Here is a 25,970-nt window from a genome sequence, read left to right as displayed (position 1 = left end):
GTTGTGTAACAGTGTGCAGAGTGTGTATTACAGTGTGTGTATATGTGTGTAACAGTGTGCAGAGTGTGTATTACAGTGTGTGTATATGTGTGTAACAGTGTGCAGAGTGCTACAGTGTGTGTATGTGTGTAACAGTGTGCAGAGTGCTACAGTGTGTATTACAGTGTGTGTATTGTTGTGTAACAGTGTGCAGAGTGTGTATTACAGTGTGTGTATATGTGTGTAACAGTGTGCAGAGTGCTACAGTGTGTGTATGTGTGTAACAGTGTGCAGAGTGCTACAGTGTGTATTACAGTGTGTGTATTGTTGTGTAACAGTGTGCAGAGTGTGTATTACAGTGTGTGTATATGTGTGTAACAGTGTGCAGAGTGTGTATTACAGTGTGTGTATATGTGTGTAACAGTGTGCAGAGTGCTACAGTGTGTATGACAGTGTGTGTATTGTTGTGTAACAGTGTGCAGAGTGCTACAGTGTGTATTACAGTGTGTGTATGTGTGTAACAGTGTGCAGAGTGCTACAGTGTGTATTACAGTGTGTGTATTGTTGTGTAACAGTGTGCAGAGTGCTACAGTGTGTATGACAGTGTGTGTATGTGTGTAACAGTGTGCAGAGTGCTACAGTGTGTATTACAGTGTGTGTATGTGTGTAACAGTGTGCAGAGTGCTACAGTGTGTATGACAGTGTGTGTATTGTTGTGTAACAGTGTGCAGAGTGCTACAGTGTGTATTACAGTGTGTGTATGTGTGTAACAGTGTGCAGAGTGCTACAGTGTGTATTACAGTGTGTGTATTGTTGTGTAACAGTGTGCAGAGTGCTACAGTGTGTATTACAGTGTGTGTATGTGTGTAACAGTGTGCAGAGTGCTACAGTGTGTATTACAGTGTGTGTATGTGTGTAACAGTGTGCAGAGTGCTACAGTGTGTATTACAGTGTGTGTATGTGTGTAACAGTGTGCAGAGTGCTACAGTGTGTATTACAGTGTGTGTATTGTTGTGTAACAGTGTGCAGAGTGCCATGGTCCCCTACGCTACAGTCCTACAGAAGCTGTTCTCTCAGACGCTGTCTGCCTGGACGCCTGTACCTGAGACTAACCTGGGACAACAGAGAGCCTTCTGGTAACACACACACACACACACACACACACACACACACACACACACACACACACACACACACACACACACACACACACACACACACACACACACACACACAATTTTTAACGTACAAACAGCATGTCATGATAATTGAAAGAAGATTTAAAACTAGCGACTGAAAACAAAGTATTTAACTCTTTGACTCTCAGAAATAACACATCATTTGCCACGTCACTGCCAGCCATTTTTTTGTGTTTTTACTAACCTTTGAAAAATCATACAATATTCATCTTCAGTATGATCGATCCGCCGATCGCTTGACCTGGAACGCATCTGTGTCACTTTAGATGTCTTTGGCTATTCAAAAATAGCAGATATACAAGCCCATAGCGCACCGAGTGCCGCGCTATGAGCTTGTAGATCTGCTATTTTTGAAAAATATTGGAAAAAAAATGTTAGAATTTTTTTCCAAAAACTGTTAGGATTTAGATTTTTTTAAAGAATCGCCTCAGGTCTTAAAGGGTTAAAATACTTATCCGAGTCTCATAGAATCGGGGGGGGGGGCGCCGCGATCATCCGTTCTATAGATCTGGGCAGTTGAATGTAGGTTGTTTTCACCAAAAAGCAACTGAAACAGAGAAAAAGCAATTCTCCCGAATCGAATAACAAGGAAATGAACGGGCTGGGTTTTTTTTGCGATCACGTTGACCCGCTGCTCCTCTGCTTCACAGAGAGCCAAACAGTGACCCATAGGCGAGCGAACAGCGCCATCTAGTGAAAAAAAACACTGCAGACTACACCTTAGCAAAATATGACGAGAAATCTGGTCATTGGCAGTCAAAGAGTTTTCTTTTTACTAACTAACTAAGGTAATATAATGCATCTTATCCATCAGCTCAGTCAGAGTGCAGGTCTACCAGACCATACTGCTCTGGGTTCGAGTGGGCGGAGCCTCCGCCGGCGTTCTTCAGGGAAGCCCCACCCACTCGGAGCTGCTGTTGGGCCACCTGCTGGGTGACATCACACCGGGCGTCGACTCCGTCAAGGTGAGATGGTCTGAGGATCCACTATAACACTCTGTCAGGGTGATGTGGTCTGAGGATCCACTATAACACTCTGTCAGGATGATATGGTCTGAGGATCCACTATAACACTCTGTCAGGATGATATGGTCTGAGGATCCACTATAACACTCTGTCAGGGTGAGCAGTGGTGGAAAAAGTACTCAAGTAAAAGTATCAATACTGCAATGTAGACGTACTCCGTTACAAGTAAAAGTCCGGAATTCAACATTTACTTGAGTAAAAGTACAAAAGTATCTGTATAAAAATGTACTTAACTTCATTCAGTGCCACTGGACGTCTAAGACGTCCAAAAAAAAAAAAGTTTCAACGTGTCGCATCGCAACGCGTTGTGAGCTTGTAGATCTGCTATTTTCAAATAGCCTAGGTATAAAATAGGGCTGAAGTGGTTAATGTATGTTTTATAATATAATAATTTATATCTGCAAAGTAACTAGTAACTAAAGTTTTCAAGTAAATGTAGTGGAGTAAAAGTACAATATGTGCCTCTGAGATGTAGTGGAGTAGAAGTAAAAGTACTGAACTTTGGAAATACTCCAGTAAAGTAAAAGTATCTCAAAATTGTATTAATTAAGTACAGTACTTGAGTAAATGTACTTAGTTACTTTACACCACTGACGGTGAGATGGTCTGAGGATCCATTCACAATAAATGGTCTACGTTTTAGTCTAGTTTTTTATTTGTCAACATAGTCAATACATTTAGTCATAGTCTTAGTCATAACTTAGTTTTTAATTACTTTTCATCAGTGAAAAAAGGTAATCGACCAACATTTATTGTTATAGTTTTAGTCGACGAAATGAACTCTGTGTGTGTGTGTGTGTGTGTGTGTGTGTGTGTGTGTGTGTTCCAGCTCAGACCAGCTCCTACAGAGATCCCCAGGTCAAAGCCAGGTCCTCGCTCCAGGAAGCCCCTCCTGCTCATAGACAGTAGCTCCTCCCTCCAGAAGAAAGGAGACCTGGTGGCCAATCAGGACACCTGCCTGGCTGCCCTCAAAGGTGACTGTTTCAAGGACCCCCTGCCCTCTGCAGTTTGATATGGTCGCCATTACTTTTCAGGAAATACAGAAGAAAAAAGAATTACCTTGTGTTCCAATGTATCCATATCCCCTCCACACACACTGACCCACTTTGTTGTGTAAATGTAATGACGTTGTAATAACAGTGACTGTCTTCTCCTCAGCTCTGAGACACATCATACTGACCAGTGGCACACTGCTGAAAGACGATGTACACAAGGTACTGTGTGTTTTTATAATGTTTTTCTATTTCATTAAAAAAAGATATATATGAAGAGTAATTGAAAAAACATGGCCTCCTCACGCATTAGGACAATATCAGTCACCAGAACCAAGGACATGTGTTTCTGATGAATCTAACATGGTTAAAATGGAGTTTGAAGTTATGATGGGTTTGTATAGGAAAGGGGCGTGTCTGATAAAATGAATATCAAATATCTAAATACGGAATCAAGCAACTTAAAAGCTGTCTGGGGGGCTCACACAAGCCTGAGTAGATGTTAAAATGACCCCAAAGAAAAGTGAAATATCCCTTTAAGTCTTAATCATAGATCGTGTCAAGCTGTCTGACAATGTCTCAGAGCAGAGATGGAGGGAGAGACCAAGAGAGACAGAGAGATACAGTCTCCTAGCACTTTGGTGGGATGCCTCAGTACCGGTGTTGATTTCGTCGACTAAAACTATGACAAAAAATGTTAGTCGACTACCTTTTTTCACTGCCCGAAAACTAGATAAAAACGAAATAAAAACTAAGCTATGATGACTAAAACTAAGACTAAATATATTGACAATTTCGTCAACAAATGAAAACTAGACTAAAATGTTAGAGAGAGAAGAGATCCAGTAGAACTAAAAGACAAGTCATTTTATGTTTGGTTGCACTCGGGTGTTGCGCTCTGATAATAGCCGATCTACAAGCTCACAACGCGTCGCAGCGCGCAACCGAGTGTAAAATCTGCCATTACGACGCCGTCAAGACACCGAATAAATTTTAGTCTGTATTCGGCTGAAACTAGACAAAAACTAAAACATTTCAGAATGACTAAAATATGACTAAAACTAAATGGAATTTTATTCAAAAGACTATGACTAAAACTAAATCAAAATTTGCTGTCAAAATCAACACTACTCAGTACAAGACAGACAACCACGGCAACCAAAGCAGATATGTGGACGCAGGGCAGCTTTGGGTTGAGGTTGTTTAACCCATTAAGACCTGGAACTGTGTCATTTTTTGATTTGAGCTAAAAAGCATTATTTGACACTTTGGGCTATTCAAAAATAGCAGATATACAAGCTCGTAGCGCGGCACCGAGTGCCGCGCTACGAGCTTGTAGATCTGCTATTTTTGAAAAATCGTGAAAATGTGTGCAAATCTTTGAATATATATATTTTTAAAGCGAAAATTTTTAACTCAAATCTTTGCTTCTGGGGGGGGGGTCCCTGGAACAAAATATTTTGATGGGTGTCCGTGGCCAAATATATATCATTTTGGGGGTCCTTCACATGAAAAAGATTGAGCACCACTGATATAGAAACATACGTTTTTCAGAATACTGAGATTTAGGAGACATGTAGAATCGGCTTCAGGTCTCAATGGGTTAAATCAGTCTGAACACACAGATCTGAGACGGATCAGGCCTAAAGACTGGATTTGACTGAGTTTAACTGCAGTACAAAGGGGGCCTAAATGTCCTGTGTCTTCTTCTCTCTGAGTGTCTTAATGTCCGGCGTCTTAACTAAATGTCCTCTTCCTCTCAGCGTCTACAAGACGTGGTGGTGCCGCTCTGTGTGCGTCTCCAGCAGCAGCTGACCAATCACAGCATGACCCTGGACGCTCCGGGCGTCAGCGGCCAGTATGCCAGCGCCCTGCCACGCAGAGAACTATACAGGTATTATTATTATTATTATTATTACTGCCACGCAGAGAACTCTACAGGTATTATTATTATTACTGCCACGCAGAGAACTATACAGGTATTATTATTATTACTGCCACGCAGAGAACTATACAGGTATTATTATTAAATTATTATTACCTAACAGGGCAACCAGACTATAGTAATCCTCCGGCTTTATTATTTTCCTAGATAAACAATACTTTGAACCGCATCTCCTCCCACAGTTTTTATCCCCCAATGTCGTGCCATATGTCAAAATGACCGTCTTGAGCGGGAATCGTGTGCTTGTATTTGGTTAAATATAAGAGATTGGTTAAATAGTTTAATTGATATTGATTTATAAGTGCATTAAATTTCCCCATCCGCTTTAATGGAAAAGTGAAAAAACTCAAATTCAAGTATTTTTTTCTCAGAAACCGTAAGAGCTAGAGTTACCATATTTGTAGGGGAGGTTCATAATTTAGTCCGAAATTATTACAAAAATTATCACACCATTCGGCCACATGGTGGCGCTATAACAGCCCCCTTTACGTTTTGGCCTATAACTCTTGAACCGTAGGTCGTAAAATCAAAAATTTTTCTTTTCACCTGGATTCCTTGGGTCACGACGCATCTCCCCATATAGGCCACGCCCATTTGCGTCAGGATAGATTTTCCGCCATTTTGAATTTTCTTCAAAACACACTTTTAGCTCCTCCTCCCACATATTTTCTCCAAATTTCACAAATATCGGTACACATGATCTCTGGACCCATGCGATAATCTGGAGCGAAACAGAATTTTGATAGTCCATACCGTTCGTCCGTAAATGGCTTCCAAAGTTAGAGGGAGGGGCCCGTTTTACCAAAAATGCCAAAAATCAAGAACAAAACGTCCAATCAATCCCAAATTTAAATCACATGTCGAGGGTGGTTTACTCAACAAATCACCAAAAGCATTTCCACTTTGATCCATAGGGGGCACCACAACTGCGCAAAACGTAACCGTTCGATGCAAAAACATGATTTTTGGGGGATCACTCCTCTCAAAATGAAAAGCAGTTGATCTCAGGAGTTACAGGATGATGTCATTGGCCCGCTACATTTGTGGGAGGGGCCTATTTATTTAGTGGGAGGGGCCTATTTCTTAAAATCAAAACGCCATGTGTCACGAAAGCAGGATCCAATCAGCACCAAATTCGAATGGCACGTCGCGCGGCCTCCGACGGTATTCCTCCAAGCGTATCCCTCAAGTCCCGGCGGCGGCGACCTGCGACCGGCGTCGGCGCAACCACACTTTGCAATTTCCCAGAATTGCGTCGCGTCTAGTTATTACATTATTATTACTGCCACGCAGAGAAGGCGAGAACTATACAGGTATTATTATTATAAATCAAATGTAGATTTAGTCTACTAAATCTTATGATAATTAATCAACTAAAACTAAGACGTTTCAGATGAATAAAATATGAATAAACCCACAAATGTTATTTTGAAAGCTTATGTTCCTATAATATCAGTGGTTCTCAAACCTTTTCATGCCAAGGACCCCCAAAATGATATGGATTTGGCCGTGGACCCCATCTCAAAATGTTTTGTTCCAGGGACCCCCAGAAGCAAAGATTTACAGTTATAAATAAATATTTTCAAAGATTTGCACACATTTTCCACGATTTAAAAACCATAGCAGATCTACAAGCTCATGAGCTTGTAGATCTGCTATTGTTTGAATAGCCAAATAAATCACATAATATCCTGTATGATGAGACCCTCAATGCTTTGTGTTCTGCTATAATCCTAAAACTGCACTTTCTGTACCGTTTGTTGATTTATTTACTACTTTATTAAAAAAATTGCAAAGAAGTTCCATAAAATATTGTGAGCTTGTAGATCGTGAGCTTGTAGATCGGCTATTATCAGAGCGCAACACCCGAGTGCAACCAAACATAAAATAACTTGTCTTTTATAAACCCACTGTGTGTCCAGGTTGGTTAGACTAAGGTTATTTGATAATAAACTCATTGTGTGTCCAGGTTGCTTCTGTCTCTGGTTCTGGTTCCGTCTCCTCGCTGGCCTCCTCCACTGACCTGCACCGTGTCTGTCCTGAGTCAGGGACGCAGAGACCGCAGCCTGAAGGTACTACATACACTAACATACACTATATATATACACTAACACACTATATATACACACTGAGCCAGGGACGGAGGGGCCACAGCCTCAAGGTAGGTTTTTTTTTTTTTTTCTCGCAGGTTCACATTTCATTGTAGGCCTCGTTCGCCACGACACATTTCATTGTAGTACCACCGGAAACGGAATTATCCGTATCCGGAGATTTTCGTTCCCATCCGCCTCCACTCTAAAGCGGAAACTAAATCTCCTTTTTCTCGGTTGTTGTTTTTCTCATCGCTGATCGCTGTTTAACATAAACCGCTGTAGCTTCAAAATGGCCGATCGCCGATCGAAACGGTCTTCGCTGGGCGTCTCACACAGCTACCCTGTGTGTTTACAAACAGTTGAACGCGCGATTTTAACGGATTTAGCGATGTCTGTGGCGACGTGAAAAAAACAAAAAAACAACAATAAATCGCTGGCACTGGTGAGTACAGTATGATATTAAACTCTGGCGTGGAATGTGTTAACACACACACACACACACTTAAACACACTATTCACTACACCAGTTGATTCTGGTGACTAATCCTGCCCTCCTAATACATGTGGGGGCCGTGTTTTTTCCATAACTTTTTTTTTGGTTTTTGTATTGTATTTAATTGTTTTCATTTTCCAAAACAAATATTAAAAATAAATGAAAGAGTAATTGAAAAAACACGGTCTCCTCACGCATTATAAGGACAATGGCCCTCATTTATCAACGGAGCGTATAAACCGGCGTATATTTGTCCATATATTCGGCCGTACACCAACGTCGAAGTCACATTTATCAAAGGATCCTGTACAGCCGATCCTAGCGTACATTCAGGTCGGAGCTTTGATAAATCTCACGTCTGAAAACGAGCGTCATTTAAATAACACGCCCTTAAAGAACCAGAATACGACCCAAACAAAGCATGAAAAGCCAATAAGAAAGAGTCAAATATCTAAATACTGAATCAAGCAACTTATAAAGTGTCTGTGGGCGCTCCCTAAAGCCTGAGTAGATGTTAAAATGACCCAAATTTGTTTTTAAAGTGAAATATCCCTTTATGTATCAATGCTGTAATGTGTGTCTTGTGCCTGTAGGTGTCCTCGTTCTGCACCGAGGGTCTGGTGGTCTGCAACGCCCTGCTGCACCCCCGCACCCCCTCCCTCTCCCTCCCCCTCCCCCCCCTGGCCCTGAAGCCCACCCCCGGCCTCCTCCCCTCCTCCTCCTCCTCCCAGGGGGGCCTCACCCTGCCCACCCTGCTGGGGGCTCCGGGGACCCCCTTCCCCGCCCGGGGCCACGGCCTGGGGTCCCTGGGCCCCGCCGCTCTGCTGGGCTCCCTGGAGAACCACCTGTCTCTGGGGGCCCCGCCCCAAGACCTGCTGCTCTCCTCTCACCACCAGGACCCCTCCTCCACGGGGCCCCTAGGGCCCCCCGAGGGCCAGAGGTACATACTGTAGATATTATATCCTCTATGAGGCCCCTAGGACCCCCCCGAGGGCCAGAGGTACATACTGTACATATTATATCCTCTATGAGGCCCCTAGGGCCCCCCGAGGGCCAGAGGTACATACTGTACATATTATATCCTCTACGAGGCCCCTAGGGCCCCCCGAGGGCCAGAGGTACATACTGTAGATATTATATCCTCTACGAGGCCCCTAGGGCCCCCCGAGGGCCAGAGGTACATACTGTAGATATTATATTATTATTCTATGTCACACAAAAATTGCAGATCTACAAGCTCAAAACGTGTCGCACCGCGGCGCGTTTTGAGCTTGTAGATCTGCTATTTTTGAATTGGAATCCTGAAAAGTTAAATTTGTATTTAATTTCAAACGCATTTAGTTATACTTATGTTAACTTTATGAATTTAAATACAAATACATTGGACATAAAAAAGACAATATAATGTTAATACTAGTCATTAAGCTACTAATACAGACTGAAGTAATTAAAGCGGGTCATGTTTGCATGTTTGGAATTGTAACAGCTGAAATCAATAATGTAATCAGTATTCTGATATTAACCTGCGGGCCGCATTAAGTGAAGGTGGGGGCCCGCATGTGGCCCCCGGGCCGCCAGTTGCCCATGTATGCTGTAGATATTATATCCTCTACGGGCCGCCTGAGGGCCAGAGGTACATACTGTAGACATTATATCATGGCTCTCAGGCAGAAACCAGCCAACTCCATTTTTCAGCTTTTTTGTTTTTTTTCATGAATCAACGCTATTGAACACCCTTTACATCTGTTTGTGGGATAAAACAAACATTGAACCAAATAAAAAGTATTAAAAAGCGCTTCTGACAAAACCTCCTAACTCCATTGGTTTGTCAAACTGTCGGCCAAAGCAGCTAACTCCACCCCCTCTCCCCTGCTAACTCCACCCCCTCTCCCCTGCTAACTCCACCCCTTCTCCCCTGCTAACTCCACCCCCTCTCCCCTGCTAACTCCACCCCCTCTCCCCTGCTAACTCCACCCCCTCTCCCCTGCTAACTCCACCCCCTCTCCCCTGCTAACTCCACCCCCTCTCCCCTGCGTGGCACACAGAGCTGTTGCAGAGCGGAAAATAAACGCACTTTAACGAGGCAGTAGTCTGTTAAAAGTAACTATGCATTGTACCTGCTAAGCAATTAGCATTCTTTTTCATAATGTCAATAGAATATAAATAAAACCTAATATATTTACATTGTGTCACACAGACCAGTGTTTGTCCGCTATGACAAGGAGGAGCCTGAGGACGTAGAGATCTCATTGGACAGTGACAGTGATGACAGCGTGGTCATCGTTCCTCCAGGCATGCTGAGCATCATGGACCCCCAGCAGGAGGACCCCTCCATCACTACCACCCCTACAGGTACCTCTCCTCCTCCTCCTCCTCTAACAGTACTGCCAACAACCTGTCCTCCACTACAGCTCAGACACTTCTGAATGTAAAAAAAAAATATATAGCAGATATTCAAGCTCATAAGCCAACATTTGTAACTCAAATCTTTGCTTCTATAAATATTTTACTAATGTTCGCTTTAAAAAATATCTATTCAAAGATTCGCAGACATTTTTACGATATTCTTTTTTTGCAGATCTACAAGCTCATAGCGCGGCACTCGGTTGACATCTTTAAAGAATGCATTTTTTTTTACAACGGGGTTTAAAACTGGCACAGCAAACAGAGTGGAAGATGAGATTTAATCCCCACTAAAACTAAGGTCATATTTTTTTAAGTTTATTTTATCTGTGAACACACAATCGTTTCAGTTAGTTATGGTTCATTTGTGAAGCCTAATTTTAAATTTTTTATAGTGTTTTGGTCATTAGGCTCTATATGCACAGCAGCTATATAGACCAATTATTTGTTTACCAACATTGAGACTGGACGCACAGGTGATTTGTTTCTTTCAATCAATTCCCAACATATTGTTTCGGGGTTTCGCTGGTTTCAGTTCATTCAACCTCCTCTTGTGTGTTGGCTATAGTGAGGCGCGTCCTAGCTAGACCTAGTCTCGCGTAGCCAGACAACTATTCCACAATCTCCGAATGCTATATAGAGTCTGGAACTACAACTCCCGAAATCCGAGAGAGGAAGCTGGCACTTCCGTTCACGAAATATATATAATATATATTTTAAAATATCTTTACATTTTATTATTTTATTTCCATTTCTGCTAAGCAGCAAGCTAAATATACTTATATGATTTGTATTTATATTAGGATAAATTTGCGCGACTGTAAAGACGAAACGGAAGTTGGGAGGAGGCTTCATATCCGGTTTATATTCTAATCATGATCAGAGCTTCCGAGTCCCAGAGTGTATGACCGGAAACATTTGAAAATTGTGGGAGGCAACAGTCTGGCCACGCGAGACTAAGCTAGACCTGACAGAATGGGTTTCATTTGGTGCCGGCCTGCGTGCGCATACTGGTTCATATCAGTTTGACGTCGTCTCAGGTGTTCATCAATGATACTAATGAAGGCTCTGTTCCATTCTGGTCAAAGAGAGTCAGGGTGCTGACTCACTGGAAACACTCTGCTACACCAGTGGGTCTCAAAGTGTGGTCCAGGGACCCTCATGGTTCTTTGAGGGGGTTCCAAATGGACCCTTACGGGGGTGTAACTCTGAGAGTGTACAAATGAAACCGAATGGACCCTTAAGGGTTTCATTTGTACACTCTCAGAGTTATCTGGGTCCTTGAAATGAAAAGGAATGAGAACCACTGTGCTACACTAAATGGAACAGAGCCTTCATTGGTATGATTGGTAACACCTGTGAAGGAAGTAAGGAAGAGGCCCAGTTTCTTTCCAATATGGCCGCTGTGCATAGAGCCTGTTCTTAGTCTTCGTTATTTTAGTTTTATGCTGACTAAAATAACCTGACCTCCTCCTCCACACCATCAGGCGGCGCCACCGGCACTCCGTTGCCCGGAGGAGTCGACTCCTCCTCCGTGACCCCGGGGGCCACGCCCACCGCCATCATCGACGGCGTGGTGTCGCTCGCCAACGACCTCCCCTCTGGCTCCGCCCTCCTGGCGGCCGCCTCCATCAACTCCTTCCCTGGCCCCTCCTCTTCCTCCTCTGCCGCGGCGGCAGGCGCCTCCTCTTCCTCCCTGGCGTCCCTCATCCCGCCGCTGGGCTCCGGCGCCCTGGCGGGGGCAGGAGGAGCGCCCCCTGGTGGCCTGGGGGTGGAGTCTGCGGGCCCCCAGCTCCAGCAGATGCTGATGCAGTCGTCCTCGTCCTCGTCGTCCGGGGGTCCCGCGGGCGGCCCCCAGGCGCCCCCCGGTGGTCCCATGGCGGCCCTGGGGCCCCTCCAGATGCACCCGCAGCAGCTCCACAACCAGCTGAGCCAGACGCCAGGTTAGGCCCCTTCCCTCAAACCGTTGTTACGTAACGTTGCTGTTCAGGCGGGAAAACCTTGTATCTGCATTTTTCTACTTTTTTATGTTTTTTGGTACAAAAAAGTACACAGGAGCCGAGATACAGCATTTTTAAGTAATAAGTTAACCAGGAAGTGACTGGAGCAGCAAATCTTCAGATCGCGTTATCTCTGGTTCTGTGTGAAAAAAATAGAAATAAAATAACATAGTCCAAACTCGTCGTTGGCAGGCTGAGCCATAGCAGAATTCGACGAGTTAAAGGGATATTTCACTTTCAAAAAAACTTTTGGTCATTTTATCGTCTATTCAGGCTTTTGTGAGCCCCCCAATCAGTTTTTAAGTTGCTAGATTCAGTATTTAGATATTTGATATTCATTTTATCAGACACGCCCCCTTCCTACACAAACCCATTATAACTTCAAACTCCATTTTAACCCGTTAGATTCATCAAAAACACCCGTCCTTGGTTCTGCTGACTCACCCCGCCCTCCTAATGCGTGAGGGGGCCGTGTTTTTTCGATAACTTTTTCCATTTATTTTATTTAAATTTGTTTATGTATTTAATTTTTTTCATTTTCCAAAAAATATATTAAAAATAAATGAAAAAAGTTATCGAAAAAACATGGCCCCCTCACGTATTAGGAGGGCAGGGTGAGTCACCAGAACCAAGGACGGGTGTTTTTGATGAATCTAACGGGTTAAAAATTTAGTTTGAAGTTATAATGGGTTTGTATAGGAAGGGGGCGTGTCTGATAAAATGAATATCAAATATCTAAATACTGAATCAAGCAACTTAAAAACGGTCTGGGGGGCTCACAAAAGCCTGAGTAGACGATAAAATGAGCAAAAGTTTTTTTGAAAGTGAAATATCCCTTTAACTCGTCCATGGCAGGCAATGAGTTAACGCCCTGCTCTGTCGTACCATAGTGTTGCGCAAACGTAGACGATCTCCGTCTGACAGCAACGACTTTGTTTACAAAGCCACACTGATTGTTTTTTTTAACGTATGTGTTCTATTGTTCAAAACACAGTTAAATGATTAATCACACTTATTTGTATGACGATGCACTAAAATGTCACGGTCGTCATGACAACCCTCCCCAGGCGGACGCCAGCTGCACCCCCACCAACCGCCGGCGCCTCACGCCCCGCCCCCTGCGGCCTCCTCCAATGAGGACTCGGGAGTCATCAACATAAACAGCTCTGATGAGGAGGAGGAGGAGGAGGACATGGAGGAGGAGGAGGTGAGTCCGGGAGGAGCACAGGAGTCATCAGTATGGAGGATTATGCAAAGGCTAAAATGTGTCATTGGTTCTCAAAGTGGGGTCCGGGGACCCCCCAGGGGTCCTTGGGGGGAGTACCAGGGGGTCCCCAGCAAAATGTGTTACTAAATTAGCGTCGCAATCATTTTAACCGCTTTAACCATATTTTATACTTTGGCTTTTCAAAAATAGCAGATCTACAAGCTCATAGCGCGGCACTCGATGCCGCACTATGAGCTTGTAGATCTGCTATTTTTGATAGATCTGCTATTTTAGAAAAATCGTGAAAATTAGTGCAAATCTTTGAATATATATATATATTTTTAAAGCGAACATGTTTAACTCAAATCTTTGCTTCTGGGGGTCCCTGGTCACCGTCGCAAAATATGAGATGGGGGTCCGCGGCCAAATACATATCATTTTGGGGGTCCTTCACATGAAAAAGTCTGAGAACCACTGATTTAAATAGCATGTTATGTAGACAGATGCCAGGTTCATTTATAGACCTGGCATCCTATTGTTATGTATAGATGTTTTTTTTTAATATTCTACTGTTTAGACAGATGATAGGTTCTTGGTTTATCTATGATCCTAGATGACTATTTCTATGTATTTGATGTATTACCTCATGTCTACCCTGATTACTGTAAATCACTCTGGATCGTCTGCTAAATAATAATACATAATAATAATACATTTTATTTATGTAAATAATACATTTTATTTATGTAAATCACAGTGCTACATGGTTTAAAAATACATTCCTTCTGTAGGACGAGCTGGGCGAGGAGGAGGAAGAGGAGGACGAGGAGGGCCTGGAGGATGAAGAGGAGGAGGAGGAAGGCAGTGACTTCCCAGAGGAGGAGGAGGAGTTCTACGACGGAGAGGAGTACGACTATGACGAGGAGGAGGGAGAGGAGCTGGAAGGAGAGGTGAGGATTAGCCTGGTTCCAGACCATAGACTCCGCCCACTCTCTGAGTGATATAATAATAATAAGATCTACATTTTTTTACATTTTACATTTCTATTCTATCATCTAATAAGCAGATCTACAAGCTTAATTTGAGATTGTAGATCTGCAGTTTTTTGCTTATTTTTGTGTGTGCTAGAGCTAGACCTTTTTAACACATTGAGTGCCAGAGGTTTTGTAAAACAGGGTACACCGTCCTCACGGTGATCCTTCATTACACACACACAGGGGTCTCGTAGAATCGAGGAAAAGAGAAATCCAATCGCGGTAATCCGTTCCATAATTGCAGCCAGTTGAAAATAGCATGTTTCGCCAAAAATACATAGTCAAACACAGGAAGTGAATGGAGCAGTACATCTTTGGATCGCGTTATCTCCTGGTTCTGTGTGGAGAAAATAAAATAAAATAAAGAATCTTTTAATAAAAGAAAAAACATAATATTACGTTTATGGTACTCAATGTGTTAACTCATTGAGTGCCAATGACGTCTTTTGACGGCCGTTTTCAGTGTGCCATTAGTGCCAATGACGTCTTTTGACGTCACCTACATTTTGTTTTCCGCACTATAAGGCGCATCTGAGTATAAGGCGCACCTTCAATAAATGTATTATTTTCATATATAGGGCGCACCGCATTATAAGGCGCATCCGCACTATAAGGCGCACTGACGGTGCGGCTTATAGTGCGGAAACCAAGGGAACCAATATTGATACATATATAAGGCGCATCGGATTATAAGGCGCATCCGCACTATAAGGCGCACTGACGGTGCGCCTTATAGTGCGGAAAATACGGTATATATTTTTTTTTATATCTCAAAGGAATTAGGAGAAAACGATTTTCAAATAGTTAATGCTCCATCCACTTCAATGTTAACTCATATAGTGCCAATGACGTCTTTTGACGGCCGTTTTCAGTGTGCCATTAGTGCCAATGACGTCTTTTGACGGCCCTTTTCAGTGTGCCATTAGTGCCAATGACGTCTTTTGACGGCCCTTTTCAGTGTGCCATTAGTGCCAATGACGTCTTTTGACGGCCCTTTTCAGTGTGCCATTAGTGCCAATGACGTCTTTTGGCGGCCGTTTTCAGTGTGCCATTAGTGCCAATGACGTCTTTTGACGGCCGTTTTCAGTGTGCCATTAGTGCCAATGACGTCTTTTGACGGCCGTTTTCAGTGTGCCATTAGTGCCAATGACGTCTTTTGACGGCCCTTTTCAGTGTGCCATTAGTGCCAATGACGTCTTTTGACGGCCCTTTTCAGTGTGCCATTAGTGCCAATGACGTCTTTTGACGGCCCTTTTCAGTGTGCCATTAGTGCCAATGACGTCTTTTGGCGGCCGTTTTCAGTGTGCCATTAGTGCCAATGACGTCTTTTGACGGCCGTTTTCAGTGTGCCATTAGTGCCAATGACGTCTTTTGACGGCCGTTTTCAGTGTGCCATTAGTGCCAATGACGTCTTTTGGCGGCCGTTTTCAGTGTGCCATTAGTGCCAATGACGTCTTTTGACGGCCGTTTTCAGTGTGCCATTAGTGCCAATGACGTCTTTTGACGGCCGTTTTCAGTGTGCCATTAGTGCCAATGACGTCTTTTGACGGCCCTTTTCAGTGTGCCATTAGTGCCAATGACGTCTTTTGGCGGCCGTTTTCAGTGTGCCATTAGTGCCAATGACGTCTTTTGACGTCCGTTTTCAGTGTGCCATTAGTGCCAATGACGTCTTTTGACGGCCCTTTTCAGTGTGCCATTAGTGCCAATGACGTCTTTTGGCGGCCGTTTTCAGTGTGCCATTAGTGCCAATGACGTCTTTTGACGGCCCTTTTCAGTGTGCCATTAGTGCCAATGACGTCTTTTGACGTCACCTAAAAAAAAAAAGGTGCTTTTTTATTTTATTTTTTTTTAATCTCAAAGGAACTAGGAGAAAACGATTTTCAAAAAGTTAATGCTCCATCCACTTCAATGTTAAAATGTAAACGGAGAAAAAAAATTCTCCGTTTGATCCATAATGCCTGTGGCATATGGATCAACAAGCTTGAAATAAGCCTGGCAGTGAATGAGTTAATTGAGGTAAAATGTCTCTCCCTGCAGGAGGAGGAGGAGGAGGGGGAGATCCCGTCCTCTCTGGAGTCCAGGAGGAGGAGGCCCGGTCCTCGGCTGCTGGAGGAGGGGGAGGTGCTGGGCGTGGAAGGAGGAGGAGCCGAGATGGGAGGAGCGTTCGGGTCGGACGGCGGGGAGGCGGGGCATGCCGGCGGCATCGAGGAGATCCCGCCCCCTCCCTCCAGACCGCCGTTCGGAGACGAGGACGGAGTCCGTCTGACGGAGGTACCTGAACCAGGGGGTCTTTATAATAGGGGGTCCGGGACCCCTAGGGGGAACTTTCTTTTTACATTAACCACATGAACACGTGCATCGCTATTCTGAGGGGAACATTAGCCGAAAATAGCAGATCTACAAGCACACAACGCGTGAGTAGGGGTGTGCCGATACACTAATTTCACCAAACGATACGATACGATATTTGGCTCACAACTTCGATACGATACGAAACGCACTTTTTTTATTACGAAAAATATATGGGGGAGAAAAAAAGCAAATGCAAACAAATAATTCTGTTTTTGCATTATTCAGATATGCGAACTTGTAGCTTTTCAGCTACAATAGCCGTTTTGAATCCAAATAGGGCAATAGTATGACACCTGACCCAAAAAAAAAACAATATATTGTCACCCTTTTCACCTCGGGGCTGTTTGCATGCCTGATTATTATTATTGTAAAAAAATTGATAACGATATTTTTATTTTCAAAACGATACATATCGTCACGAAAACGTATCGCGATATATCGCGGGACGATATATCGGCACACCCCTAGTGTAGAGGGAAATAAGCATAGAGTATAGAGTGAAAGGTCAAGGTTACTAAGTATTGAAGTATAAAAAATAGATCTACAAGCGCACTAGGTGCCACGCTATGAGCTTGTAGATCTGCTATTTTTGAATAGCCAAAGAAATCTTTAAATGACACGGATGCGTTCCCGGTCTTAACAGATTAAACAAATCCATTAAGAAAATATCTTAAAGATCTAGAAATAGCCGATCTACAAGTTCACAAGGCGCCACAATGCGACACATTGTGAGCTTGTAGATCGGCTATTTACACTAATTTAAAATGATTAAATGTCAGTCATTTCTTTACATATTGAAGTTGTTTTGTCTGCCCAGTGCAGCTTTTGTTTGTAAAACCTAAAAGGCAAACAGAAATGTAATTTGTATTCATAATTATTGAACTAGTGATGTGTCGCTCATGATCGATTCGTTCAAAAGAACTAGTTCATTTGCGTGTGTCATATAATGACAAACGCTCTTTGTGGCACATGCATGGTCGTTGACGTTATTTTAAAACCTAGAGGCGTAATACATCGATTCATCCACTAGATGGCATTTGCGAGACTATGTATCCAGTATTTGTCTCGAAGACGGTGTTGCCATGTCCGCTTATTATAAGCGACTTTGAGCTTGTTTTTGGGAGCGGAAAGGGAGACGAAACAAACAACTTTTTGCCCGTCAGTGCTCCTTACGTCAGACTCTGAATGTCACTTTAGGTGGAGAGCATCGGGGTGCTGGAGGAGGCGCAGCAGCGCTCTGAGGAGTGTCGGCGAGGAGGGAGGGAGGAGGAGGAGGAGGAGGAGGAAGAGGAGGAGGACCCCACCATGCCTCAGATCCTGTGTGTGACGGGAGGAGCTCTGGAGGAGAGCCAGGAGGCAGCGGTGGTGGAGCAGCATGGAGGTCTGGAGGAGGAGCCAGGCTCCTCATGGGAGCAGGGAGGAGGAGGACACGAGGAGACGCAAGGCGTCTCGGAGGAGGAGGAGCCAGCCGCCCTCATACAACAGGTGAATGATAAATGTTACATTTATAAAGCCTTTATCCAAGGCTCACATTAGAGCTCTCAAATTCGTCCCGAACCCGACCCGACGTTTTCGGGCCGGGACGAAAATGTACGCTAATTAAGTCGAGCCGAGCCTCAGGTTCTGTGATTTTCTTTTTTTTGTTAAAATCGATTACCCCCCAAAAAAATAATTTCAACTGCCTCAAGCGGCCGAACGGTAAACTTAACTTGGGTATCTATTCCTTCCTAGCCCGCGTCATAAAAAAAAGAAAAATGCTGAAAATGGCCAACACTCAAACATCGAAAATCAGCAAAAGTGGCCGTTTTCAAGATGTTTTGGCCATTATCTATGAACAGGGGTGCACATAACTGGTGCGCAGGTGCGCATGCGCACCCAAAATAAATAATGCGCGGCACTCGCTTTTGCGTACCAACAGCTGGGACTGGAATTTCCAAGCTTTTATTTTTTAGCAAAAATAAAAAATAAAAGCCTGGAGATCGAGGCTTAGGAATTGACTTCCTGAAGCCACACTCACACAATCACGCTAAAGCACGCGTCGGCCCCATGTACAGCCATTAGGCGCAGGGGGAGGGGACGCATGCTGCACGTGATTGTGTGAGTGTTGCCTCGCATCCTGACACACAGACACGCAAAATATGCCGTGAACTTCCCAATCTGGCGGATAAAGCGCAGCACAGGGCACCAACTTTGGGGTTTCACCAAACGGCGTGAAAAAAAAACGAATTTGGAAGCAGAGTGTCCTTTTTTCTCGCGCAGCACACAAGCCTTGTAGATCTGCTATTTTTTGAAAAATCTTGAAAATGTCTGCACATCTTTGAATATATTTTCTACAAATGTCTTCTAAATCCTAACACTTAAAAAAAAAACGTATATTGCTATAATCAGTGGTTCTCAGACTTTTTGATGTCAAGGACCCCCAAAAGGATATGCATTTGGCCGCGGACCCCCATCTCAAAATATGTTGTTCCAGGGACCCCCCCCCAGAAACAAAGATTTGAGTTACAAATGTTGGCTTTAAAAAATATATATTCAAAGATTTGCCTTGAGAAAAAAAACAGGATTTCTATTCTGGTGCTGATTTAAATAGGAGCTTAAAGTATATTGTCTCTGTCGGGCAGAAACCTCATATTTCCAAAGCTGTTACTTTTCAGGATTCAAAAGCATCAAAAGTAGCAGATCTACAAGTAGCAGATCATATCAGCAATGTTAGTTACTAGGGAGGCTGCAGGAAACAATCTATTTTAATACGAATCACGATTCTCATGTTGGACAATTTATTTTTGTATAATGACATTTTTGAGTGGCAAGTTCTGGGCTGAATCGGTTTTGAATCGGAAAAAAACGTTTTTCAATCGGGAATAGTTTGTTTTGAAAAAATCTGAATAGTGACCCCAAGAATTGGAATTGAATCGTGAGATAGCAGACCATTCACAGCCCTATTAGTTACCTTATATGAGCCACATACCTTATACGAGCCACAGACCTTATATGAGCCACAGACCTTATATGAGCCACAGACCTTATATGAGCCACAGACCTTATATGAGCCACAGACCTTATATGAGCCACATACCTTATACAAGCCACAGACCTTATATGAGCCACAGACCTTATATGAGCCACAGACCTTATATGAGCCACAGACCTTATACGAGCCACAGACCTTATATGAGCCACAGACCTTATACGAGCCACATACCTTATATCAGCCACATACCTTATATGAGCCACAGACCGTATACGAGCCACAGAAGCCACAGACCTTATACGAGCCACAGACCTTATACGAGCCACAGACCTTATACGAGCCACAGACCTTATACGAGCCACAGACCTTATATGAGCCACAGACCTTATACGAGCCACAGACCTTATAAACAATACGCTCTGTTTGTGTCCCAACACACTTTGAATGAACTATCTTCATGGATACCACCCCAACAGGAGCAAGGAGCTGTGGAGCCTGAACTGGAGGAGGTGAGCCCCGAGGGAGCAGGAGAAGGAGGAGGAGCTACACCGGACCAGGAGAAGGAAGACACACCCCCCCAGGCTGACCCCCCCGCTCCCCCCCACACAGAGAGCTCTGCCTCAACCAGCCAAGAACAACAACAAGAACACACGGTTAGGAGAAGTCTGGGATTTACATTAGTCTTTATTTTTAGTGACGTTATTTTGTACACTGTCAGAGTTAAAGGGGTAGTTCACCCGAAACACTTTTTTTTCTATGGATTAGTCACCCCATGGAGACTTGAATTCATGGATTTTTTTTTTGTTTTTGTCTCATTCCTAAGACAATAATTTGACGACCAGAGGACCGGTAGGCAGCGGTTCCGGAAGGAGACACAAATGAGACTCTTTGTGTCTCCTACCGGAACCGCTGCCGGTCATCAAATTATTGTCTTAGGAATGAGACAAAAACTAAAAAGATATCCATGAATTCAAGTCTCAGTCATTTGGTGGTGAACTGTCCCTTTTAAGGGGAGACCTTGACATTTTTAAGTTTGAGAATCATTGCTCTATAGCAGTGGTTTTCAACCTTTTTTTCATGCCAAGGACCCCTAAATTGATATACATTTGGCCACTGACCCCCATTTGAGAATGTTTTGTGCCAGGGACCCCCCAGAGGCAAAGATATCAGTTAATTTTTGCTTTAAAAAATATAAATATTCAAAGATATAATGCACACCTTTTCAAGGTTTTTCAAAAATAGCAGATCTACAAGCTCATAGCGCGGCGCTCGGTGCCGCGCTATGAGCTTGTAGATCTGCTATTTTTGAATAGCCAAAGCTAAGTGGTTAAAAATGATTGTATGTTGACGCTATGTTAAGTAATTTTGCTGGGGACCCCCTGGTACTCCCTCAAGGACCACTGGTGGTCCCCGGACCACTGGTTGAAAACCACTGCTCTATAGCAATGATTATTATCACAATATAGAGCTTTCAGTTTTTAACAAAAGACTTAGTTTTAACCTAAAGAATACCACGTATAGTACTTGAACTGTATTGACGTTGGAACAGGAGGTGAAGGAGTCTGAGGAGTCGTCGGGAGACGGGAAACAGCAGGAGGCGCAGCAGCAGCAACCGAAGGGTTCAGGAGCTTCAGGGGAGGAGACGGGAGGAGGTGAAGACAACAAAGGGATGAAGAGGAAGAGAGAGGAGGCGACCGAGGAGAAGGAGGAGGAGGAAGGTCAAGGCACGGAGAAGAAGAAGGTAAAGTGACCTAAAAAATGGTTCATCACTTGTTCAATCCCTTATGTCGTGCCAAAATAGCGAAAACAACCGATCTACAAGCTCACAACGGGTCACGATGGAATGCACTATTTACATCTTGTTCTATGAAAATCAGTTATTTTTTTTATTTTTTTTATCATGGATCAGTCTTGCATCGTCCTTTTTTTTTTGCTTCATAAAATATCAACAGCTACATATAACAAAAGATGGCACGCATTTTTCACCTTCGTTCCTCTAAACCAGGGGTCTTCAACAGGGGGTCCAGGACCCCTAGGGGGTCCTCAGAGTTACTACAGGGGGTCCACCAAATCTTTGTGTGATATGTTATTGTTTTCCTTAACTTGAACCCTAGCATCCCTATTCTGAAGTGAACTTTTGCCAAAAATAGCAGATCTACAAGCTCGTGAGCTTGTAGATCTGCTATTTTTGAGGTATAGGTTTAGAGGGAAAAAAGAGCAGACCAAGTAAACATAAAAAGTTTAATCTGAAATGAAATTTTATACAATATAGAGGGGGTCCCTGCTTCATCTCTCTCAACTAGGGGGTCCTTGGGCTGAAAACTTTGAAGACCATTGCTCTAAACTGCAGCACTGATGGTGGTTTATTTGGTAACATTTTGTAGTGACTGACTGACTGGTTTTACTTGCATTAACTGTTCAACAATAAGGGTCAGTTTAACAGCCGCCCCTCCCCCCTCCGCAGCTCTACCAGTTCCAGCAGACAGACAGACAGACAGACAGGCAGTATCACAAGGTTAATTCACTCATGCAAACAGTGATGTGACTTTCAAACGACAAAGAAGTGATAGAATACCGATCGCGCAAGTGTCATCATTCATTTCAGAATACTTACTACACAAAAAAAAAAAATGTTTTGCCGCCTCCCCAAACTGCCACTCCAGACGGTCGCCTGGGTCGCCTGTATGGACGCGCCGGCCCTGGCAATTGAAGTCGGAACACCCAGCCTTATAGAGCAGGGGTTCTCAAACTTGTTTATACGCCACGACCCCATTTTTTTGGCGACCCTATTAAACCCCTAGTTTAAAGTCTTCTTTCAATCACCATGATATGTGTTTCGGTAAATTATGGTCCCCGTTTATTTTAAAATTGGATGATAAAGTAGGGTATGCTGTAAGAGGGGCGGGACGATTTTGATTAACAAGCTACACAACCAATGGCATTCATTCCCCGCCCCCGCTCTCGATTGACACGCTACCCAACCAATAGCATTCATTTTCCGGTTGTGCAGGATATGACGCGATATAGAAAGATGGTGGATTTGAAATAGCTGAAAAATAGGCTTCATTTACGGTCTGTAGAGTCTATAGTCCATATTCACACGGCGGCCATTTTGGAATTTAACACTGCGTTGCTGTGGCAACTGGGGTGGCATTTCATTGACTTAATGGCAACATGGCCGCCGTGTGAATATGGTCTATGAGCGTCTTTTTTACTGTCTATGAGAACAACCCTGCCTGACTAGGCTACTGTAAGAGTGTACTCAATAAACTCTAATTGCATTCATCACAGTCCCCTTGACTTTGGTTGCCAATGCGCGGCCTGACTTTGGGTCGCGACCCATAGTTTGAGAACCGCTGCTATAGAGCACCAAAGTCTGACATCACTGCCACTAGGTCGGTTATTTTCTCTATTGAAAATCCCATAGAGAAATCTTAGATCCCGTCGTATAAGAACCGCGTTCCAAAACCAATATCATAAAGAGACAGAGTCACCTGACTGACAGAATCACAGTTCTTATATGATGCAATCTAAGATTGATGACATTTATTTATTTTCTCCCTGTGTGTCTTTCCGTGTGTCTTTCCCTGTGTGTGTGTGTGTGTGTGTTTCTGTCAGATGGATGATGAAGTCATGGCGTCCATGTTGGCTGATTTCATCGCCTGTCCGCCCGACGACGAAGACGGAGCCTCTGGATCCAAACGCTCCTGAAGCCCCTCCCCCTTCAGAGCCCCTCCCCCTCTGTCACGGTTCACCACTGGACCTCCTAGAAGCAGTGGTTCTCAAACCTTGTCAACGACCCCCAAATCGATGTATCTGGCGACAGATCCCCCCCCCCCATCTGAAAATGCTTTGTTCCAGGGACCCCCAGAAAAGAAGATTTGTGTTTAAAAAAATAATGTTTTCCAATACTTTAAAATGTTTTGAACAAATGTAATAGCAGATGTACAAGCTCTCAGCGCAGCACTGTGAGCTTGTACATCTGCTATTTTTGAATAGGCAACGTATAAAATGTGGATAAAGGGGTTCAAATGATTGTGAAGCTGTATTAACCCATTTAGCTGGGGACCCCCTGGGAACCCCCCCCCCCCTCCCAATAATGTTTTCATCCATTTGCTCCAACATTTCTGTTGCTACGATGACGAGCTCTTCTTCTCACTCCCATTGTGTCGTTTCAAGGTGGAAACTCTGGCTTTGGCTTCACATAAAAGCAACCACCACCCTGTAGTGCAGGGGTCTTCAACAGGGGGTCCGGGACCCCTAGGGGGTCCTCAGAGTTACTACAGGGGGTCTGCCAAATCTTTGTGTGATAGGATTTTATTTTTTACATTAACCACTTGAACCCTAGCATCCCTATTCTGAGAAGAACTTTAGCCAAAAATAGCAGATCTACAAGCGTTGTGAGCTTGTAGATCTGCTATTTTTGGCAAAGAGGTATAGGTGTAGGACAAAAAGAGCAGACCTAATTTAAATAAAAAGTTATATAGAGGGGGTCCCTGCTTCATCTCTCTCAGAAGGGGGTCCCTGGCCTGAAAAGGTTGAAGACCCCTGCTGTAGTGAGTGGAGTAGATCTGGTATTACTGTGTGTTTAGCTGTGGTTCATGTTCAAATCCACTACATGCTTTAAATTCCATTCTGTTTGACATTCAGTGAAAGGACTGTTTCTATTGGACTTTTCTTTTTTTTCCTACTAATTTGCTTTCATTATATCCATGTTTTTGTGCCACATCTTTTTGTTACAAAATAAATGCATAGAAATTTGTGATTTAAACCACATTGTGAGGTCGTTGGATCCTTGGGTTCTCAGATCAAACCGTCATTACACCTGGGAAATAAAATTGAATGCATCATCACAGGTAAAGAAGAGGTTACTTATATGGATTGGATATTTTGGATAACAAGCTTTTCGATGGAAAAAATTGCATCAAAGGTGATTATGAAAGTCAACCAAAGAAGATTACTGGGCTGGATCAGAGCGAGCCAAAGTGAGCGAGTTGCCGTGCCGAACGTTGCGAAGTTCGCTTGAGCCGTCAGAGTTATGTACTGATAGAGTTATGTACCGATAGAGTTATGTACGATAGAGTTATGTACCGATAGTTACGTACCGATAGTTACGTACGATAGAGTTATGTACCGATAGAGTTATGTACAGATAGAGTTATGTACCGATAAAGTACCGATAGTTATGTACCGATAGAGTTATGTACGATAGAGTTATGTACCGATAGTTACGTACCGATAGTTACGTACCGATAGTTACGTACGATAGAGTTATGTACCGATAGAGTTATGTACAGATAGAGTTATGTACCGATAAAGTACCGATAGTTATGTACCGATAGAGTTATGTACAGATAGAGTTATGTACAGATAGAGTTATGTACGATAGAGTTATGTACCGATAGTTACGTACCGATAGTTATGTACTGATAGCTACGTACCGATAGAGTTACGTACCGATAAGAGTTATGTACCGATAGAGTTATGTACAGATAGAGTTATGTACCGATAGAGTTATGTACTATACCGATAGTTATGTACCGATAGAGTTATGTACCGATAGAGTAGCCTGGTAAACCCTCCCTCCGGAAATCTCATTTCACTCCTGGAATCAAATAGAAATGAGATTTCCGGAGGGAGGGTTTACCAGGCTACCGATAGAGTACCGATAGAGTTATGTACAGATAGAGTTATGTACCGATAGTTATGTACCGATAGAGTTATGTACGATAGAGTTATGTACCGATAGTTACGTACCGATAGTTACGTACCGATAGAGTTACGTACCGATAGTTATGTACGATAGAGTTATGTACAGATAGAGTTATGTACCGATAGAGTTATGTACAGATAGAGTTATGTACCGATAAAGTACCGATAGAGTTATGTACTGATAGAGTTATGTACAGATAGAGTTATGTACCGATAGAGTTATGTACAGATAGAGTTATGTACGATAGAGTTATGTACCGATAGTTACGTACCGATAGTTATGTACTGATAGCTACGTACCGATAGAGTTACGTACCGATAGAGTTATGTACCGATAGAGTTATGTACCGATAGAGTAGCCTGGTAAACCCTCCCTCCGGAAATCTCATTTCACTCCTGGAATCAAATAGAAATGAGATTTCCGGAGGGAGGGTTTACCAGGCTACCGATAGAGTACCGATAGAGTTATGTACAGATAGTTATGTACTGATAGAGTTATGTACCGATAGAGTTATGTACGATAGAGTTATGTACCGATAGTTACGTACCGATAGTTACGTACCGA

At 43.4% G+C, this 25,970-nt stretch overlaps 1 protein-coding gene across 2 annotated transcripts in view; it reads left to right on the top strand.

Annotated features, from left to right (window-relative positions):
- The window catches only part of pelp1 (proline, glutamate and leucine rich protein 1), a 35,838-nt gene extending 11,290 nt beyond the window's left edge, over positions 1–24,548 (top strand). The window contains exons 11-26 of one of the 2 annotated variants that reach the window (XM_080449415.1): positions 1,002–1,115; positions 1,993–2,143; positions 3,033–3,177; positions 3,362–3,417; positions 4,959–5,089; positions 7,110–7,212; positions 8,320–8,666; positions 9,924–10,078; positions 11,617–12,072; positions 13,197–13,336; positions 14,128–14,286; positions 16,411–16,641; positions 17,920–18,207; positions 20,170–20,346; positions 21,243–21,434; positions 23,312–24,548. In XM_080449415.1, coding sequence (XP_080305541.1) covers positions 1,002–1,115; positions 1,993–2,143; positions 3,033–3,177; positions 3,362–3,417; positions 4,959–5,089; positions 7,110–7,212; positions 8,320–8,666; positions 9,924–10,078; positions 11,617–12,072; positions 13,197–13,336; positions 14,128–14,286; positions 16,411–16,641; positions 17,920–18,207; positions 20,170–20,346; positions 21,243–21,434; positions 23,312–23,404 — 2,938 coding nt within the window. In that variant the 3' untranslated portion in view covers positions 23,405–24,548. Of the gene's footprint in view, positions 1–1,001; positions 1,116–1,992; positions 2,144–3,032; positions 3,178–3,361; positions 3,418–4,958; positions 5,090–7,109; positions 7,213–8,319; positions 8,667–9,923; positions 10,079–11,616; positions 12,073–13,196; positions 13,337–14,127; positions 14,287–16,407; positions 16,642–17,919; positions 18,208–20,169; positions 20,347–21,242; positions 21,435–23,311 lie in introns of both variants that reach the window. The other variant, XM_080449414.1, reaches the window with a different exon arrangement.
- The last annotated feature ends 1,422 nt before the right edge of the window (positions 24,549–25,970 follow it).

The sequence above is a fragment of the Gymnoscopelus braueri genome, assembly GCF_963280865.1.
Source record: "Gymnoscopelus braueri genome assembly, chromosome: 14".
NCBI classification, from domain to species: domain Eukaryota; kingdom Metazoa; phylum Chordata; class Actinopteri; order Myctophiformes; family Myctophidae; genus Gymnoscopelus; species Gymnoscopelus braueri.
This window is presented reverse-complemented; position numbering and strand designations above follow the sequence as displayed.